The sequence below is a fragment of the Barbus barbus genome (assembly GCF_936440315.1).
Source record: "Barbus barbus genome assembly, chromosome: 32".
Taxonomy (NCBI): domain Eukaryota; kingdom Metazoa; phylum Chordata; class Actinopteri; order Cypriniformes; family Cyprinidae; genus Barbus; species Barbus barbus.
Window position 1 is genome coordinate 16454953 of NC_136760.1, and position 18436 is coordinate 16473388.

Here is an 18436-nt window from a genome sequence, read left to right on the forward strand (position 1 = left end):
TTGAATACATCAGCATATTAATTTTAGTGACTCATTTAATCATGTTACCAGGGGCCTGTTTTGAAGTTGACTAAAGATAGATGTTAAAAGGATAGTTCAGCAAAAAAAATAAAAATAAATAAAATTCTGCCATTTACTTGTCCTCATGTCATTCCAAACCTGTACGACTTTCTTTCTTCTGTCAAATATTTTAAACCGTTTTGCTCCATTTAATGAAAATCAATAGAGTTCAAAAACATTTGGGCCTTGTTGATTTTCACAGTATGGACAAAATTGTATTTTATGTTCCACAGAAGAAAACAGTCATACAGGTTTGAAGAAATTATGACAGAATTTTTTATTTTAGTTGAACTGTCTCTTTAATTCAACAGACATTTATATCCTCTGTTACAATACCTATACAGTACATAAAATAAGCAAATACTAACAAAGTAGGCCAAAAACTCACTAGAGCACTCCAGTATAAAATCACTTGACTAATGGACCCCGTTGACTTTCGTTGTATGGACAAAACATATGTTGTGTTCCACAGAACAACAAAAAAACATATAGGTTTGATTAAATAACAGAATTTTTATTTTAGATGAACTGTCCCTTTAAGACCTGTACATTACAATATATACGTAAATTAAGCAAATACTAATAGTCCAGATCAAAAACAAGAAATAGATTAATTCAGTAAGGCTCACCAGTATGAACATCTCTTGATTATTGAACCCCATCGACTTTTGTATGGACAAAACTGATTTTTTGCTCCATAGAACAAAATAGTATTACAGGTTTGAGTAAATAATGACATAATCTGCACATTACAATACCTAAACAAATTAAGTGAATGCTAACAATGTAGGTCAAAAACAGAAAATGCATTAGGCGCTCCAGTATAAAATCTCTTGACTATTATAATATGTATTGTCCCTCCCCGTGTCTTGCAATCGACTTTCACCTTCCTTGATCCGGCAACATTGCTTGATAATCTTGAATGGAGGGGGAGACCGTGTCAAATACACTGTATATTGAGAATTCCCCTATCAGTGTCGGATGAACCCTTTCCAGATGGACTAAGCTCACTAATCTCTCTGTACTGTAGATGACTGCAATATGGAACATGCTGCACATTGCTCCCTGTGGGGGAAATGTTAAACTAGATTTGGTGAAGAGGATTAAAATCCCCATCACTGGCGAAATGACAATACATCAATGACGTTGCGCTATATTTAGAAGCTTTTACATTAAGTACTCTTGTTTTGGGTATATTTATTAGTGGTTTCTGCTTGACTATCTAATATTTAGTCAAACGTGAATTGGATGCTTCTTTAGGTATAAAATGCAGAGGAGCCTGTACCGCAAACTCACTCTGTTAAAAACCAGATAGTCATTATCAGAGTTTTTTGATGTTTTATTCAATCGTTGTTGACAGCTCCATCTTTAGTGACTTTGCCGCTGCGCTATGCGGAGCGTACGCTCGTCATACGATCCCTTTGGGCGAGTTCCACGCGTTTGCGTTTGAGAGTAACATGCTCTGACTTACTGAAAACTGCTTTAAACGGGCATCTGGAGCTGCAGTCCTGTTTGTAAAGGGCTGCATGAGTGCGGGCGTCACATCGTGTTTGCCCCCTGCCAGCTCCGGCCCGTGCCGAGTAAGGGCGAGCGTGTGTGCGTGTTGGTCATCCTCGATTTCTATCTCTTATTCTCTGCCAAATTCGGGGCAGTATGCAAGGCCAGCACTTAAAAGAAGCTGTCAGCTCGATGAAAGCCTGCATGTCGCTGGCTCCGTGTGGGCTCTGCAGTGCTAAGGAGAGGCTACATGATCCTGATCTGTCAGTCAGTGAAATGTAAATACAACCGCTGTTCGGTCAGCCGGCCTCTGAGAAGACCAGGCTGTGCGTATGTGTGTGTGTGGTGTTCTTCCAAAATGGCTGCTGTTTCCACACACACAAATAGTGTATATCTACATTTTGGCCTTGGTCTGGCAGGTTTTGTAAGAGAGGACATGACACACACGTCTCTGCAGTATGCAGGATGGGTTGAAGCACAAAATCAATAGAGTGGGTTCTTTAAACTGCTATAGAGTCCGTGCAGATGGCTAGTTAGTGTTTTGTGAATGGTTTAAGTTAATTAAACTGTTTTGTAGCATTATTTTTATCCCTCCGAGCTGTTTTTTGTCAGTGGGATGAGTTTGCACATTTGTCAAAGTAAGTAGGGTTTGTCGGTCTGTCCATAAGCTGATAAGAGAGGATAGAAAATCACCTGTCATTTATCACTGTAACACTAACAGCAAAATATTTCTGTCATATTTTCTGGCATGGCACGCTTTTCAGTTTATTTACTTCTTTATTTTTTTCCCTTTGTTTTGTTTTTTCATGCATTCATCAGCATTTTTGTTTTCGTGGCAGTAGTGGTGCATGTAATTTGTGTTTGGTCGAGTGGAGGAACCAGCTGCGGTAAGTCCTGGGTCATTATTCTCCTCCTCAAGATGCAAAACATGGAGGTAGGATGGGATGCTTTAACTTTAAGATAGCTAAGTCCATTTTTAGGGAGTCTTGGGTGAGTTGATCCAGAGACTGAAAGTGTCATCAGAAGTAAAAGGTGTGTTGAATGAATGCATGAATGAAGGTAATGTACCCTTTTTGTTTTAGAACAGAAAAGGTCATTTGAAGTTAAATAAATGTCAATTTCAATGTAAACGGGGTAATAACATGAAATGCATATGCATATTCAGGTATTGTACATTTCTTTATTACTGACCTGACTGAATGATGTTGTTTTCTCTTAGTAGGTTCATGTTGCATCATCTACCGGCATTTTTATTTCTGAACACGTGCATGCTTCACATCTAGCTGCTGTAAATTCCCCTCACACGCAACCATGAACGCCATTCAAAATGATTAATTTGAATTCAAAAGATACAAAATGTCTTTGTAAGCCCATCAAAAAAACTGTAAAAAAAATTTTTCCCCTGTAAAATCGTAGCTGTAAGGGGTCCCACCATTATTCTCTGTCTTTCAGTTTACTTTTAATTACAATTTGCATGTTTGCGCATGTTCATTTATATACTGTGAAGAGTCAGTTTCACCATGTCTTTTATCAGCTTTTGAATTACTTAATAATGTGTTATCATCATCTCAGCATGGAACAACGCTCTTTCAGAGTACTATAGACTCAATGAGATTAGATCTTGAGGAGGACAGAGGACACTTAAAGTCAAATAAACCCTGTAGTCTCCACATTTTCCATGGTTATGAATGTTTGGCCTGGGCACAGGATGATAAGACGCATGGTAACCACGGTAATCCTCAAGGCTGGGCCACCTTCCAGTCTGCATGCTTCTTAATCAATGTCTCCTTCTCTCTCTTCACGCCTCGGCCGCCCCTCCAGAAGAGGCCTATGTAGGAGGTGGGTAGACATTTTTTCTTTCCTATTTTCTTTTCATCCGACCCCTGTCCCTACTCATGTACTTCTCTCTGTCTTCATATTTCAACCAGTTCTTTTAGAAATATTCTATATTTCCTGTTTTATTTGAATGTGGTACACAAACAGTAAGTGGAACTGGTGTACAACACAGGTAAAAGGTATGCAACTTCACTCAGCTTCATAATCGAGAGCACTTCCTTAATTTGAGGTTGTCAGTAAACACATGCTTCACTCAAATTGGAGTGCTCTGCCAAGCAGAAACCAGACGCTGGAGCAAAATGGACGCCAACCTGATTAAATTCCATCTAAAGATACAGACACATTACTGTTGCTCCCGTTATAAACTTCTAAAACCTCATATAGTGAATACATTTCATGGAATCTGACATATAGGCACATGAAGTGTTCACTATAATGGACAGTTTGACAGGTAAGTACCATAGACAAGTGACAAAATCTAATATTTCTTACTAACAATTCCAAATGCAGTTTATAGTTATTGTTCTCGATGCAGATTCCTTCTTTTTGAGGTATTACTATATATTTTTGGCTGTGGCTCACAGGAACCTAAACAGACATCCTATGAAAGATTGGTTAAACATTGATTTATCCCAATATAACCTGTAGGTATTTTGTTATTGCACTGACACATTTTTGTGTGCAACCTAACTTAATTTTGTTAAGATCCAATCTGTGTATGTGTCATCTTCTTCCTCTGGAAGGTTGACCAGGCGGACGACATGTTTGATGTATGGCGAAAGCGAAGTGATATTTTTGTTTCTTTTCTAATCTAGATTTGTCTCTTTCGAGTGTGACCGATAAAGCATTGCAACCGCTGGGTTGAGGAAATGCTTTTTGAATGTTCCCTCATGCCCACTCTCTCCCTCACCTCTTGACCCCAACCCCTCTCCCCCACCCCACCCCACACCGTGGGCATCCGTTCAGACGATGCCCGTGTGTGTCAATGTGACAGAAAACCTTCCCATGATCCCGTTCTCTGTGCTGACTGTGCTCTTGTCTTCCCTTAAGGTCTTGCGCACCTGATGATGGGCGACCAAGGTATGGGTTTAATTTCTTACTCACCTTTTTGCCTCCATCAGCCACTCCCTCCTCCATCTCTCTGCCTCTCTCTCTCACTGCCTTGTGCTGAATCCTCCTCATCTCCCTTCACTGCTGGTAGGGATTTACTGGGGCTGCTTTCTTTCTGGCTTGGCGCCGAGTCAATGGATGGTTTGGTCTTTTCCATTTTTTCCCCACCCTCTCTCTCTCTCTCTCTCTCTCTCTGTCGTTTTGCTCTAACTTCCCTTCAACCCATCTCGCCGCTTCTTTTGCGCTTTCGTTTTTCTCTCCGTCATTCTCTCAACAGCCCCGCTATTCCATTGCTGCTTGCCAACTTCATTTTCATATAGAGGGGGAAAAATACTTTCAACCCAGTGGATGATGTGAGTTACAGGGACTTCTCTCATGGGTTTGTTCACTCTTTGTAAATGTGCTAGTCTGTATTCTCGAGCTCCGAATCTGGAAAGCATTAGCCGTCTGTTCGATATTCATGCATTCTCCCTAATCTCTCTCATCGTCATGTTCTGGCATGTATCGCGATAGGAAGCCTCCATCTCCTCTTGCCTGCCCTCTTCTCTTTTTGTCCGCAATGCATGGAGTCTCTTCTGAACGTAACCTTTCATTTTTCTGTCTCTGAATCTAACACGCGGTCATGATTCTGACTGTTGCCTCTTTCCTCTCCTTTGTATTTTCCTGTATCTCTCTGGACTTTCTCTTCATGGAACCATTATATCAATATCATAGGGAAAAGAAAAGGTATATAATGCTTCTTTCATACTATGTAATGATGTAGTTTAACTTGAGCTCTTTAAGCTCTCCATGTATATTCCTGTACCTGTGGCTTTACACATGCATCTGTTTATTTGTGTGTTTGTGGTACTGAAGTCACTGATTTTTCTGTCGCTCCCTACAAATATGACGAGGGGCTGGAAGGTAGGTGAGACGTCATGGAAATGCGTCATTGTGTGATGTGTCAACAAATGTAACGTAGGGTTAGGAAGAAAAATGGTACATTTGAATTAGTCTGCTACTGTTATTTAGTTGTATAGAAAATGAATGCACAGAAAACGTAGATGCGTTATTATTGGCAACATAAAATTGATCAATTCTTAAACGCGATTAACCATTTGTCATAATTTACGGTATAACAAAAATAAAAAATATAAAAACACAGTAATTAGAGAGGTTTATCTCCATTATTTCAGAAAAATGCATACAATTTTGACCACACACAAGAGTTGACTAAGGCACATTTAAAAGCATTCAATATAAATTAGTGCTGTCAAACGATTAATCGCATCCAAAATAAAAGTTTTTGTTTACATAATATATGCGTGTGTACTGTGTGTATTTATTATGTATATATAAAGACACACACAACCAGCATATATTTTGAAGCATATATTATGTATTTACATGTATATATTTATATTCATATAAATTGTATAATATATAAATATATTTAATATATAAACATAACATATTTTTCTTAAATATATACATGCATGTGTGTGCATTTATATATACATAATAAATATACACAGTACACACGCATATATTATGTAAACAAAAACCTTTATTTTGGATGCGATTAATCACGATTAATCGTTTGACAGCACTAATTTAAATACAAATGTGTTGTCAGATCATGACAAAAATATCAGGTAAGAGCACTTCAAGATATTCGGATTTTCATAATCTGCAGGCAGCTATCTCTTTTAGAGTATTCCATACAACCTGTACGCACCAATGCATATTAATTTAGTAGCACTTTACTGCTCTGATATTAAATTACAATTTTTGAAGAGCCCTGTGAGATCCAGCTAAGGTAAGTGGACGGCACCTGGCACTATCACAACTGCAAGCACTCACATTCTGCACTCGGCTCAAAGAGCACTGCATGCTGGTATATCCACTGAACTTTAAACACACATATAGACTGATGGGGTTATTCACCTTGGTTTGAAATGTGAGTGATCCGTGATAGGCGGAGCAGGTAGGTGTGATTTCTGTCTTTCGCTGGTCTCTTTGATTGTGCTCTGTAAGGCATTGACACCCAGATCATCATACTATCCTGAATGGGCTAAAGCCCACAGAAGATGTGGGGGCTTCAGGCTTCTCTTAGCACATTTGAATACATTTTCAGAGGCATTTATATTTTCTCTCATTCCATTTTCTCATAGAAAATTGGTTTTCATCTGTCTGTAAAATTGAATGAAATGGTGCGTGTGGCGGCTGACCTTGCCAGCAGGGTCACACTGGCATTATCAAATGAATTTTGCATTGTGTTATTTTTCTGTGGATATATGTTTGTGTGTGTGTGTGTGTGTGAGAGAGAGGAGCACAGTTGTTATAGAGAAAGGAAATGAAGTGAAATTTGCATTTCTTGTTCATTTATATTCTGTTTACTGTTCTCATAGCATCTTCCTAATTGCACACATTTCGTTACATGCTTCAGTGAAGTCCTGCAATTAAATTTAAACAATTACAACACAAATTTACCAATAATTGCAGCCTAATTAATTACAAGGCAGCACATAATAGAATCAGAGATTCAGGAAAACTTCTGTTTCATCTCATTCCTAATATTGGGATGTTCAGTTGAGGTCTGCACAGCTGAGAATATAAATTACCAGCATGTCTTAAAATTATTGTAAGTCAATAAATATATACATAAGGAATATCTATTCTTATTGCTTTCATGTGCATGTTAAATAAAAGTGCCAGAACTAAATAAAAGAGTAAACATTTTAATTTGGCATTTTTAAATTTTAATTAAGCTATGACCGAATATGATAACTGAAGTTCTGAAAAAAGGTTTTAATATTAGCTATTCTGTTTCTCCTAAAGGAGTGTTTAAACGTGAGATAAAGTTCTTAAGTGAAAAATAGGAAAAGCGCATCTATCACCCTGCGATTTCTCATGCTTGTCATCTTAGCATTAATAATGAAAGTTTGGGCTGGTTTTCACAAAGAGCCCTGCAAGATTTGGAATGTTACAAAAACAGTCCATGAACAGTTCCTACAGCAGCATGAAGAGAAGTTTAATTAATAAAACTCAAAGGAAAAAGCTTGATCATTTAAATTTAAGAACAAAACCTAATGTTAAATAACTATTCATTTCTTTGATTAATGCCATTTTTACACTGTCAAATTCTAAATTTTCAGGTAAACAAAACTGTACTTATCTGGTTTTATGCAAGTCAAAAAAAAGTCTCATCACTAAAACTAATTTTTAAAGGCCAGGTCAGGTAGACACAACTGTGTGTATCCTCTTATTTTACCTGGTAGTTTAACCAAGTTTCTCTGTGTTTGTAATCCATATCCCTTTAATATGATACTAGATCATATGTTTAGAGACCTTTGAAGATCAGGGGTCCTTTGAGCAGTGTCCTTGCTTTCAGCCTGAATGAACTCTAAGCCCTCACATAGACTTTTTTTAATGTTTATATGTGTGCTTCCCGCTGGGAATGCATAAACCCATTTTTACTTGACATTAGCCGGATCGAAGACAAGTGCAAATATCTTATTAAAATAAGTGCCGAACAACATAGATGAAGTGTGCGTCTGTGAGATTGAGCTTGTCTGCTCTTTGCAGCCGTATTACCGTCGTTCTTATGCTAAGTTGCTTTGGGGAGGATAAAAGACGTGCGGTAATACGGGTGGTGTGCGCAGAAGGCCGGTGGGTCTAATTGCTGTCATTTCACACGGAGAGAGCCTGTGAAGCTGAATCGTTGCTGCAGGCGCTGTAAAGCCCGGTTCACAGTTGGGACTACACCGACTCCAAATTAGAATTCTTTAAATCTAATTGACATGGCGGCATAAAGAACATACCCAGCTTGGGTATTTATAGTAAATCCTCTGAATTGTAACCTCCTGCACCTGTTTAAATGAGCAATGTTGTGATAGAAGTGTCAAATTTGTTCTCTTCCTGAAAGGTCTTTGTGCATTAGTTCTTATTTCTGTTTCAAGTGAAATAATCCAGGCAGCTTGTTCCATTTAGCATGTTTAGCTTTTGCAATAATCTAGAAAAATGCTGTGCTAGCTGTTTACAGTCGTTTCTGCTTTGCCAAGAAATGCACCTCAGATACCATCATTCACTTGTGTCATTGTCACAGATGACCCTGTGTGTGATAGGAAGAAGAAAGCCCGCTGTGACGTGTTGATCAATACGTATTTAAAATCCCATTACGCCTGCCGTTGCACATCGGATGCCTCGTTAATGTAATTACAAAAGTGGAACAGCCTCTTAAATTACTACAACCATACCTTTGCTGACTTGCCACTGTCACATTCAATTCATACGCCCTGATATATTAAATGAAACGCAGAGAAATGGTGGTGGAAAACACCACCGGGTTTCTGTTGTGAAAAAACCTCACTAACCTGCTAGCTAAACCACAATGTCAATATTTAGAAATAAATCAATATCGCTACCTCACAGACATAGGTGATTAAAGATTAAAAGATGGTAATCTACTTTGTACTTTGGCTTTATATGAGACTTTGTGTACAGGCTAAAAAACAAGTACGAACAGACCAACTTTTTATCTTAATTGTAGTGTAAGTCACACAAGGTCCTGCAGTCTAACAGCCACTCATACATCACAAATCCCATCACCTTACTCTGTTCTCATTCAGCGCTCTTTGACACAAAACTTCAAAGACTTTTTCATAAGGAAGAGAGGCAATGTTTCAGGCTTGCTGCCAGTTGGAACTGATGCTGTGTAGCTTGAAGTACCAAAAAAAGCCAAGAAAGGAAGAAAAGAGCTATTTTTTTTTTCTTTTTTCTGGAGGAAGAGTATGTTGTGTTATTTATGGATTTAATACTGCCTCCAGACTCCCAGTCTTCATATCTACAAGACACCAGTCCTATGCTAGACCTTATCTTAAATTGGGTGCACATTTCAATCAAACACAGAATTCCAGTTGGAATAATTTTGGATGATATTTCGCTCAAAAGATATAAATAAATGGGAAAAAGAACATTAGAATGCCAATGTCAAGTGGCCTAATGTCGTTTTTTTCTGTAACAGAAGAGTTTTGTTTGTAGGAATTTCCTCTGCTGATTAGCAGTCATGTAATGATGGAGGGGTCATTCTTTCTCGTTCATTTCTGAAGCACTCTCCACAAATCTTTTCAAATCACTCCAGACTGAAAACTTCCTTCTAAACAATTGAGATAATACAGGTAAAGTGAGACACTTTCTGACAATTCATCATTTCAACTGTGATCCATATGGCTACATCAATATCTCACTGTTTTACTGTTTATCTTAAAGCTTACACTTAAAATAAAAATGTCATTATGACGGACAAAACAAGTGGTATGGCAACAAGACAAAGACTGCAACAGTATTATTAATATTAATGCTAAAGTCTTCTGATGTTATTTTAACTACAGTTGATAACTGAGATGCAAGATTACGCCAGTTGCATTTGTAAGAAGGAAGACAAACCCCTGGTTTCACAGATAAGGCTTAAGCCTAGTCCTAGACTAAAATGTAAACCTGAGCTGTTTCAACTGAAAGAAACTTGCACTGACTGCTCTTAAAACATGTCAGTGCCTTTGTTTTGTCTTAGGATGCACATCAGTAATGCTTTTTTTCTAAGGCATGTTTATAAAAATGACTTAAATGTCCTAATTAAACTACACTGTAAAAAGCTGTGGTTGCCAGAATAATTTTGTAAAAAATACAGAAAAACTGTAAACACATTTACAGAACAAACTGTAAAATTTACAGTATAAAACCGTAAATTTGCGAACAAGGAAATTTGAATGTAAACCAGTAAATTCAACAACACACACTGCTATTAAAATCTGTTTTGTACCTTTAACATGCTAGAGTTGTGACGTTCGCGAACGAACCGATTCTTTTGAACAGCTCATAAACATGAACGGTGGGAGCCGAGTCGCGGCTGGAGGGGAGCCGTTCTTTTTTTCCTATGCGTGTTTCACACAGATGCACACAAATTAGCTCCTCCGCGAGACAGAACAGTTATAGGGGGAGGGGCGCACCCAGCGCAGGGGTGCTACTGCCTAACAGCATGATGATAGTTGTGCACGCATCCTTCACATGAGTACTCCAGTGGAAAAAAACCCTGTGTGCCTCTGTCATTGGGTAGGAGCGGAGCCATGACTTGTGCACGCTGCCGTCACATGCTTACTCCAGTCAAAAAAAACAAACAAAAAATACTTGTATAGAAATACAAGTACTGTTCTTGTATATAATTTTTTCACTAAAAGCTGTTTTGCACAGACATTCATTGCAGCCCACTTTGTTATTGTTCATTTAAGACTTGAAGGGGCTGATGTCCTATTTGCAAAGTTTACAGTAGTAATAGTAGTAATAGTGGACTGTATGTAGACATTTCCATTTTATTTATTCTAATTTTATCTACAGTATATATTTAAAACTTTAAATATTTTTTGTTTTCTATCAAAATGTTCTTGTGTGATAACAATGCTCTTGTGTGGAAGTGTTTGTAGTAAAAGCTGTTTTGCACAGAAATTCATTGCAGCCGGCTTTGTTTTTGATGTTTATTTGTGAGTAGGTATTGTATGAATAACATAAGTCAACGTAGCTTTACACATACATACACTTTGTACTAAAGGTAAATCCAAAATTGTGATGTCACTGTCTAAGCAGAGGGATGTTGTTGAACCCTATGGAATATAGTATGGAATATAGTCCACACATGACAAATGAGGTAATAATATTTCAGAATAATTCAAACTCAGATATTGGTGTGTGATATCTGAGTTTTAATTATTTGACTACAAATCTCACCTCATCATTCCTCCCAGTGATTATTTCCAGGATAAACGGAGATGCCCCCAAGCTGGCTTCTTAAAACTGACTAAATATTTAAAAAGAGCCAAAAGAGCCGTTCTTTTGAACGGCTCTTTGAAAGGAACGGATCGCCAAGATCCGAATCCCCTCAAAGAGCCATAAATCCCATCACTATAACATGCTGACAACCACCATAATAACGCAGGTGGTAAAAGAGAAAGCCACACGAAGAATCAAAGCTCATCACAAGTAGCTTTGCCACAAGCAGAAGTAAATACTAATATATAGAAGGTGCACAGAGTCATTCGTGTAAACACAAAACACCATCATGGTAACACACATGATACTTAAAGAATGCAATAAACTTTCATTAAACAACAGAAGATGTAACATAAAGCCCAAATGTACATAACTGATAACAAAAACTATTAAAAAACTATTATTTAAACAAAATACTTTCAAATGTGGAGTCTCATGCTGGGAATTCTGGGAATATCATTTTACAGTTTTTGACTGTAAATTATACATTGATTTGTTATTTTTTACTTCTAAAAACTGTACAATTACCAGCATTTATCTATAAAATTACATGAAATGTCTGGTTAGATCTTTTACAGTTTTTCCCTGTATATAGTACGTGAAATTACTGTTAACCTGTTAACAGTTTTAGCATTTTTACAAAATTTTACAGTTAAAATTACACTTATTTTTTTTACAGTGTATAGCTTAATCCTGGTTTAGGCTAAGTCCTGACTATGAAACCGGGCCAGAGTGTGTCTGTGGTATGATACAATAGACCCAGTAATGAGCACAATTTAGATGTATATGATAAATAAATATTAATTTTTCTTTCATATAGTTTCAACTATTTAACAATATTTAAGTTGGCTGCCAGTATAAAGACTCCTCTCGTTTACAAAACAACCAATGAAAATGGATATTCAATTAATGGAATGTTGTTTGGTTGCCTCCTTACGAATATTTAACCAATCATTGTCTTAGAAAACCATTTAAGCCAGTCTTTTAGTGTCTCATTAGCACGTCATTAAACACATTTGTGGTTAAGGCAGCATGAGAAGGGAAACTATCCAATTTAGTTAAAAATATTGATGAAATACAAATTAAGGAGGCCATAAAAATGGACGCACATAGGTGAGTAGATGTTAAATGTAATGGTGTTCTCTATTAATGTATAAATGTTTATAATGATCATAATCTGCATTTGTCGCTGAGTGATTGAAAGTATTTAAATACCATCCTTCCCAAAACATGAACTTAATGTGGTTCCCAGATGAGCGTATAATATATATTATTATTATCATAAACAATGGTGACTATTAGTCAACTAAATATGACCACTGAATGCAGCAATTGACCAATCAGAGTCGAGCATTCCAGAGAGCTGTTTAATAATTTTACCTGAGGTATTTTGAACAAGCATGAATTAAAAATATGTATAAATGAATTAGTAAATGCTGAAAAAATGTTCAATGCTAGTATATCTATTGCATGAACTAATGTTAGCAAATTTAACCTTACTGTAAAGTGTTCCTGAAAAATATCCACAAAATGATATGTGATTAAGCCCAAGTGTCCCACTTTATTCATCCTACACCTACAGTTTGCCAGTGTTTTCAGCAGATAATACAAACAATTTATGGCGGTGGTTATTTCCCAACATTTATTCAATTGGAGCAGTCTGTAATGGAGGACAGCTCATTTCATGGGGTTCAGAGGCATGGCTAACCCCATCAGAGCAGCAGACATTTTAGGATTGTGTCTAGGCTAAAGGTGCTGAATACTCAGACAGTCAGGGGACCGCAATGAGTTCACCGTCGCCATTTATGTAGAGCCGATCATTGTTAATAAGATGATTTTCTCATTAAACTCCTATAATGAAATTAAAAAGTAATCAGCAGATGTCATTCATGCGTTTTTGGGACGGGGGACGGGGGGGTTATCTCTGGGAAAGGCAAAAGGATTTCTTGATAGGTCAGTCTAGCCGCTGAGAGACACTTTAGTTTCAAATGCCACTATGCCAGACCAATTCAAAATGTATTACCCACCTCTTCTAAATGGATTTCAACTGAACACTGACATTAGTGGCCCCAATTTGCCAGTATGAATGCTGTGTACTGAAATCTAGGAATGTAATATTCACTGTTGATATTTAGAGAATCAAGCCACAATATTGTGTAGAATCTACACTGTAGATGGTTTTTAATTTGTGGTGCAATATTTTTCTAATTGAGTTGGAAGGTTTTCTTTCTTGTTTTTCTATGCAAATTAAAGTTGCAAATAATTTTTTTTTTCTATTCCTGTGAAGCAATATTATACAACATTATTTAACAGTACCATTTATATTTGCTGTGAGCTGTGCCATCGTCAAGTAATAGCTAGCAACATTAGATTATTATATATAATTATGTATATAATTATATTTAATAGTATATTTATTTCAAGCATTACATTAAGACCTAAACGACCCTCATAAAAACAGTGTGATATTACCAGATATTATAGCCACACATGTTACACTGCATAGTGTTATATTGCAATCAGTGAGGCAAAAATAGGGCAAATAAGACTACATAATGAGAGGGAGCAATAGATAGGCTCTGTCTATCTCTCCTTTGGAGTTGAAGCAACACTTTTATCTTGTTGAAGGAGAGGAGCATGCTGAGCCTAATTTGCTGGAGCAATGCTCGCTGGCAGTATTTTTCCATCAGGTCAAGCTATTTTGAAATACCCTCAAGGTGTGATAGTGCTTGGACTCATTGTTGTGGTGTGCCTGCCAGAATGTCATTACCAGTATTGGTAGGTGGGTTCTATCCTCATCCACTGCACTCCACGTTCACATGCGTGCTGGGGTGAGTTGATAGCTGATATAACCTTTTGGAGGAGAGTTAGGATATTTGCCTGTAAACATTTAATTAGTTGAAGTCTATTACTGGCTTTTGATAGTGATTGGCATTTTGATTTGTGTGCAGTGTTGGGGAAGATGCTTATTGTAGAAATTGAAGCTTTGCGAGCTGCAAGCAAGTCTTAATTGTAGTTTTTCAGCTACAAACAAGTGTTTACTTTGACTTTTTTTCTTTTTTGTAGGGGTACAATACAAGTACCCACAGGATGAATGGTCCATGGACTGAGGTGTGACAGAATAATTATGAAAATGCCATTTATAATTTGCCGTTATATAATTGCAGAGTTTTTTTAATTAATAAACATTGCTCTAAATTTACACTAAATACCAAGGTTGCGCACCATTCAGAATTGGATTAAAAGTGTTTTTTAAATTTCAGTCGGGCTCATGAAATTCAAATTAAATTTCATTTGGAAATTGTAATTAGAATTTGAGTTTGAACTGATGAATTTGACTGTAAGGAAGTAGAATTAACTAGGGGTGGGAGAAGAAATCGATCTTTTCATGCATCGCGATTCTCTCTCCAACGATTCTGCAATGATGCTGAGTTTGCTTTAGAAACTTTTGCTTTATTCTGCTTGCTTCCAATTCCTCACACACATACACCACTCTAACCTTCCGTAAAATAATCTTTCATAAAGTTCGGAAAAGCTGAAGCGAATTACAATGACATTCACGGACTTCATTGCACAGTATGCACTGAGAGACGCGCGCTTTGTTTGATGTTACACTTGAAGTGTGCGGTCTTGCCCGTCGGTTTCATTTATGTGGTTTGGAATGCAGTGGACTTATATATTTAAAATATGAACCTCACTAACAGAAGGCTGCTTTCAATTTCAAATGCTGACGCGTGCTTTGTTTGTGTAGACTGCTCACGCATGAGGCTGTGCGCGACTCCGTGGATTAATGTATGTGCGTCTGAAATGGTTTTATGACGCAAAATTAATGTAAACACAGCCAGTTAAGTCTTAAGGGATTAAACGGACAGGACAAACCACATTACTTCTTATATTTCAAAAGAGATCTGTGCGTGAATGCAGCTTAATAGATATCCTGCTGTCTATGATGTCATAGTAAAAAAACAACCCTGCTGAAAAAAACAATAGAATATTAAATATTAAATCCTATTGAAAAAATGCCCAAAACACACTACAAAAAGGAATTTTGTAATTGTTTACTGGACAAAGCTAATGGTTTATAATGGTATTTTAATGGAAACCATTAGAATTTCTGTGATGGTTTCTACTGGGCTTCTATTGTTTGTTTGTTTTTTAGCAGGGAAAGATGAAGAAAAATCATTCACAGTTCTTGAATGGAAAACGTTCAGATAATCTTAAAAACTGAAAGCACTCTTTGTTTGTTTTTTGTTATGTTTCTATGCTCCTCTTTATTATTTGCTACTTGCTTGTATGTTTTGAAGTTATAGGCTATTAGTTATCCTTAACATACAACTGTTTTAATAATTTTTTTTAAAAGTACTTAATTACTTGTGTAAGGATATGTAAATGTAAGGATTTTAAAATTCTCAAGTCGGTAAACTAATTAATTAATAAGGGGTAAAAAAAATAGATCAAGAATCGTTCTGGAATCGGATCGAATCGTGAGGTGACTAAAGATTCTCACCCATAGAATTAACGTTAAATAAAAAGTCATTCATATTACTGTTTTTATATAGAAAAGATAGAAAGTTTGTCCAGGGTTTTTGCTTTGTCAAAGGCTTGTTTAAAGTTTTTTTTATAGAGGTTTAAAAAACCTTTAAGGGATAAAAAATGAAAATTCTGTCATTAATTACTCACTCTCTTGTCGTTCCAAACCTGTAAGACCTTCATTTGTCTTCGGAACACAAATTAACCGACACGGAAGAAAATAAATTGTTGAATAAAGTCTTTATTTTTGTTTTCTTTGCACACAAAAAGTATTCTCGTAGCTTCATAAAATGAAGGTTGAATCACTGATGTACATGGACTATTTTAACAATGTCCTTGCTACCTTTCTAGGCCTTGAATGTGGTAGTGCTATCTATGCAGGGTCAGAAAGCTCTTGGATTTCATCAAAAATATCTTAATTTGTGTTCCGAAGATGACTGAAGGTCTTACAGGTTTGGAACGACATTAGGGTGAGTAATTAATGGCAGAATTTTGGGTGAACTGTCCCTTTAAATTTAAGGGTTTTATACATTCAGTAAATTTCTCTTCCTACCATTCCGTTTAAATTCCAAATCACTTTCTCACGGGGTATTGGCAACTAAATTCATATTCAGTCTCTTAAATTGAATGGAGCTAAATCTTCAATTCTAAATTTTGCACAGTCATACCAAATATAGCTAAAATCTAAAAGACTAGATCTAAAATAAAGAGATGAATGGATGGTTTTCTCCAGGTATTATTTATTTGTTTATTTTTTGGGGGGATTCTGCATCTGTGATTCACTGACCAAAAGATAGGACTGTGTTTTTTGAGCTTTGCATTAAACATAGAAGTGGGAAGTCGTGACGGCCATCTAAGAAACGAAAAGCAGAAAAAAGAATGAAAGAAAACAGAAAGAGAAATCATTGGCAACACAAATCAATACACAACGGACACACAAGCTCCCCAGGTGAGCAAGATGGAGATCAGACGTTGAATCAATAGCCTACAGTCAATAGAGGAGAGTGACTGAGGTGATGGAAAACTATATCCTGGGCAGATGAGCGAGGGCACAGTCCCTGAGGCAGAGGGGTGGGGGCCCTAAGCTGAGCTTGCACGACCGCTTCATTTTCAGCGGGAATACGTCCGACCTTGGTTATTTAAGATCAGCATAAATCTCCCTTGAGTAGAGCTGGCAGTATCTCACTCCCTGTTGTGCCACTTATCTTCATAGAGCATCTTTTGCTAGCAGCCAAATTGTCAAGAGATAATTTTTTACTTTATTTATTCTTTTATACCTCGGTAGCAGATGTGATATCGTGATTTATTGTTGTTTCAGCAAGTTGATGCCAGGAATAAACAGGACGCATATCTGTATTCTAATTTCTGATAGAGCTGCTACAATAAAGCACTGTAGACTGCGTGACCTTTAAAAGCGATTAAACATACAAACATGCACATTCGAAAATGAACCTTAAACACACACACACACACACATACACACGCGCACGCACAATTTTTTTTTTTAAGCTCTGAAGTGATGCGTGATGACAGCTTGTGTATTGAAAAGCAGTAAATATGCATGAGAAAGGCTGCTAAGCATTTTCCTCTTCACAGTCGGTGGATTGTGAAGAAAGATGTGGATTGTGTGACTCACATCTCATGAGTCATAAAGCTTATGCATTCATAGTCGTTCCTTTAAGTGCCATATGTGAACTTCAGATTCAGGTTGAATATGGTGAGAAAAAATAAAGAAATAACCAGTCGGATCCCTACGGCTAGTTTGCCCTTAAAGGTTTGCGATGCGAAAAGATAAACAGACAGACAGCTTCTGTGCGACTGATTGACAGGTATTTTAATGAATCCATAAACAGAGCTGTTTTGCCCCATCGCAGATTCAAGTGCAAATTCAAGCCGTCCTCTGGAGGTAATTGTAATACCTTAATTAACAGAACACATGAATGCGTTAAGGCCTCAGAAGGGAAAATACATATTTAAATCCTTCCGTTTAGCCAACTTTGATGAATTTAAAATTTCTCGCACTGAAGGGACCGGGAGCGCCCCTGCGGGAGAATGAGCTCTGCCATTTCCCCATTCCTCTTGACCTGCCAAATCTGTAGCGGCCGGCACCAGTCGGGCTCCCTGGGGGTGTGCGGGTACTCATTAATCTCCGACCCGCTGTCCCAAAGGGGGCAGAGTAATTGTTTAATAGTAGATACTGAGAGATCATGATTCTCTCCGTTTGGCATTTATGAGGTCATCAGTGTCTCTCTACATTAATGCACGTATTTATTCACGCGACACGGCCGGGGCTTTACGGATATCCGGCGAACCGCACGGCCAGCTGCACATAATAATGGTATCCGCATGACATTTCTAATGAGTGTGTAATTTACTCAATGATGCAATTACATCACTGATATAATGATGGGCCGTGATTGACATTCTGTGTGTTTTAATAACGAACCGCAGTGACATGTTTCACACGGAAAGTGTTGTGTGTGTTGCCCTCGCTGATATTCCTTCTGTTTGCTTAATTGTTTGGCTAATTATCCTGTAATGGCATAATATTTGCCACTCTATATGTCAACTCTAAAAATATGTTGCCATTTATATTTCTGAC

General features: G+C 37.2%; 1 protein-coding gene across 22 annotated transcripts in view; it reads left to right on the top strand.

Moving 5' to 3' along the window:
• Positions 1-18436, top strand: part of LOC306852442 (neurexin-1a) — a 177408-nt gene that overhangs the window by 5451 nt on the left and 153521 nt on the right. For 12 of the 22 annotated variants that reach the window (XM_079389254.1, XM_079389260.1, XM_079389273.1 and 9 more), the window contains exons 3-4: positions 3379-3396; positions 4444-4473. The exons of 2 other annotated variants lie outside the window; for them this stretch is intronic. In XM_079389254.1, coding sequence (XP_079245380.1) covers positions 3379-3396; positions 4444-4473 — 48 coding nt within the window. The remainder of the gene's footprint in view (positions 1-3378; positions 3397-4443; positions 4474-18436) is intronic. 8 more of the 22 variants (XM_079389274.1, XM_079389277.1, XM_079389263.1 and 5 more) reach the window with 1 other exon arrangement.